We start from the raw sequence: 3,720 nt of genomic DNA, 5'->3' as shown, positions 1-3,720 counted from the left end.
CATCACTACGATTCACAAATTGGCGGGCCCCAAAGAAGAAAATGCCACGGAGAAAGCAGCATTGGCTCGGTGGATGCCCATAAACTTGCCGCAAAATCAAACACCCAAAGGGACGCAGACGGAACCAGTGGCTTTAGCTCCCCAACCGATTCCTACACCATCACAACAGCAGTGGATCTCGCCTCAACCCCAGCCGCAACAAATATACTACCCATACATCCCTCAACAACACCACCCACAGCAGCAGCAGGGGTATACACAGCCGACACAGCTGCCGACACCTTCCTTCTTCAGTGGGCGGTCCACACCAGTCAATCTCCCCAACACATCGACTGGGCTGTCGCCACTTGTGCATAGCCTCACCAACATGTTGGACATGCCCGCTACCCCTGAGGCGCCACCCCCTACCCATGGCGCAAGTCTGAATACACCAAAGACAACTGCCTCAAAATTCATCACTTCCTGCAGTCTGCCCGTCTCCCCTCATTGGAAGAATGACGAGAAGAACGACACCACACAGTGAAACACGTACTACATCAACACAAACACAAACACATATATTTATAATAATGAAATGTATGTTGATTTTGTAAACCCAGCTAACTTTATAGAATTTGTGAATGTTAAAATATTTACTTGCATTTCTATTTCCCTTTTTTGATGCTTTTTTTTATGTTATGACCAAATATATGCTGATATGCTTCTGACCTATGAACCTGAAGAATGAAATAACATGGCCAAAAAGATAACAGGAAATAATATGATATCAGAAAGATGAAATAAGAAATGAAATGAAACTATAAAATTACTTTAAATCATCTGAAAATATAATATGAAATATAATAGCACAAATATTAACTATGAAATATATGAAATACAATATAACTTGAAAATAAATTATAAACATGAATTATTAACTCATTGGATTTTTTAAGATAACATATATGAACTATGAAATAATTTGAAATGAGAACACATCTTTAACAATAACATGAATAAAGACAGACAGACAGACAAGTAAATGGGTCAATAACATGATATAATAACTAGAAGGGACAGAACATACATATAATAATGAGAGCATGATATAATGAACATGAACACATACTAATGATATTGATATCCTATTTATAGACTATTCAACATTGACAATCAGAACGCACAGTAGATTGTCGGTATATATGAAACCCATGTAAACTCCCTAATCTCTCGATAGTTGGTTCACTGTAGCCGAGGTGTCCTGTGTGTAGTCACATCTCACAATGTCAGCTCGACCTGTTTGAGACCTGTATGGTATTCAGCCGCTAATCTCTGTATTGTTGGTTCACTGGAGCCGCGGTGTCCTGTGTGTAGTCACATCTCAGCATGTCGGCTTGACCTGTTTGTGACTACGTACCTGTGTGGTTCATCTCCTACTCCAACCGAGTAGGTACAACTCAATTACAGGTCCACTAATTTTATCTCCTCCTATATGCAAATACATCATGTTAGACAATAGTACTTTAAAATCCTAGACATTGTACCACTGAACTATATTAAGCATATGCATTCACGCACCAACCATCAAAAGGAATTTGGCGCCAGAGTGTGAACTTTAATTATTTAAAACTTTTATATGTTCTTCCCAATATGCTTTTTATGTATTTTTAGTTTATTATAAGTGCACCAACCATCGAGGGGTATTTGGCGTCAGAATATGAACTTTAAATACTGTATTTATGTTATGACCAATATGCTTTTCATGTTTCTTTCTCATTCCTGTTAAGTTTCAGTTCAATATCTTCCAACACCATTTCATATAAGTCCCAATCATCCATCAAATAATCTCTATCACATTAATATGGCTATCAGACAATACACAAATATGGGAGTATCAAACAATGTTAAGTACATCATGAACTTTATTTACAATTATGTACATTCACTGGTTGGGTTGGGTTATATATATTTGTGTGTGTGTCCTCTAGTTGTCAGGAGGAGGTCGTCCTCGAGGAAACACCATTCCCTCTTGCCATTCCACTGCGCCTGCATCCGATGAGTAATACTGGACCAGGTAATCTCTGACTGCCTTCGCTCGCCGTGTGTAGTTCGGTCCCTTTCTTGCCATGAGTTGTACCATGAGGTTCAGTGACTCCTCCCTCCAAGTACCAGGGACGACATCATGTTGTTGGTCCTCATGGTCGACAACGGTGCGATCACTTGGGTAGTGTTGCAGTGTCAGGTTATGCATGACACATGCACACATCGTTAGCTTCTTGCAAACAGGGACATCTTGTTGCATCGTCCTTCCGAAGATTCGCCATCTCATCTGTAGAAGCCCGAATGCGTTTTCCACCACACGACGAGCGCGAGATAGTCTGTAGCTGTATAGTCGTTCGGTGGGATCTTGTGATTGGTGGGAGTAGGGTTTCATCGTCCACGTCTTGAGAGCGAAGGCATCGTCGGCGACTATGTGGTAGGGGATGGGTTCGTCGTCGTTGGGCAGAGTTGTGTCATGAGGGAAGTGTGCACGGTTGTTATTAATGGCCCTGGCCAGGGTGCACATCTGCCAGGCACCTCCATCCCCAGCGCCTCCTTCTGTACCGACGTCGATGTACAAGAACTTGTAATTTGCATCGGAGAGGGCCATGAGGACGATGCTGTGGAACTTTTTGTAATTGAAGTACAGTGAGCCTCCACCTCTGGGTTTCTTGATTGCGACCTGCTTCCCATCCAGGGCTCCCACACAATTGAAGTAGTTCCACTTTGAGGCGAATCGTTGTGCTACGTTCTTCCATTCTTCTGGTGCCTTGGGGCACTTCATCACTTCTGGTTTGTAGCTGTCGATAACGGCATCGCAGACTATCGGGATAAACCGGCATATGGAAGCCTTGGAGACTATGAAGCTGTATTGGAGACTTGGATAGTCGTTCCCAGTTGCCAGGTGCCGGAGGGTGACCGCCAACTTAAGTCCCACCTCTTGTGCATTCCGCATTCTAGTGTCCTCCTTCTTCAAAATGGGCGTCAGCCTCTCAACCATCTCCTGGAACAATTCTGGGTAGATGCGTAGGAAATTCTTGTGTCCTTCGGGGTCCTCTTTGTTCAATTCTTGTAGCAGCTGATCGTAGTTTCCATATAATTGTCGACGTGTCAGCCACTCCCGACTCCATAACCGCCCTGCCCTGCCGTCCTTTCTTCGCAATCGTTCTGGTGGGTGTGGCACTGCAGTACGTCTTCTTCTCCACTCGTAGACGACCTGGACTGCACAAATACAGAGTACAGCTGCCAAAATTCTCTGGGTCTCCTGGGGTGAGAGGCTCTGGATGTCCATACTGTATGCTGGCTGGCAAAAGAATGAGGCATGTGCTTGCCAGACCTCTATATATACCCTTGGTTCATATCCGACACGGTTTGGAACGGTGCATGTGCAACAATCATGCATCGTTCCACGTCGTGTCTCGTGCACATGTGCGCTCACTCCGCAACAACACCGCAAGCTACCCGCAACAACACCGCAAGCTACCCGCGACACACCGCAACCACGGCAAGAGGCCGTGCCATGCCGTATGAAACCGCGCCATCAAAAGCCGCAAACACCGCGCCACTGCCGTGACACTGCGCAAGACACCGCAACATTACCGCAACAACACGCCGTAACACACCGCACGAAAGCAAGGGACGGCGCCCAATAACGGTCATTTTGCCTCTCACCGCGCCAACTCGCTGGCGTCTTTAGTGCGG

At 45.0% G+C, this 3,720-nt stretch overlaps 1 protein-coding gene across 1 annotated transcript; it reads right to left on the bottom strand.

The window, feature by feature from the left end:
- Positions 1-810: 810 nt before the first annotated feature.
- On the bottom strand, positions 811-3,310 carry LOC139766719 (putative nuclease HARBI1). The gene is made up of 2 exons (XM_071695639.1): positions 2,117-3,310; positions 811-819 (listed from the first exon to the last, which is right to left on the bottom strand). The coding sequence occupies exons 1-2, from the start codon at positions 3,308-3,310 to the stop codon at positions 811-813; spliced, it is 1,203 nt and encodes a 400-aa protein (XP_071551740.1).
- Positions 3,311-3,720: the final 410 nt, after the last annotated feature.

The sequence above is a fragment of the Panulirus ornatus genome, chromosome 58 (assembly GCF_036320965.1).
Source record: "Panulirus ornatus isolate Po-2019 chromosome 58, ASM3632096v1, whole genome shotgun sequence".
Taxonomy (NCBI): Eukaryota; Metazoa; Arthropoda; class Malacostraca; order Decapoda; family Palinuridae; genus Panulirus; species Panulirus ornatus.
The sequence above is the reverse complement of the archived record's forward strand: the minus strand, read 5'-3'. Positions and strand labels throughout refer to the sequence as shown.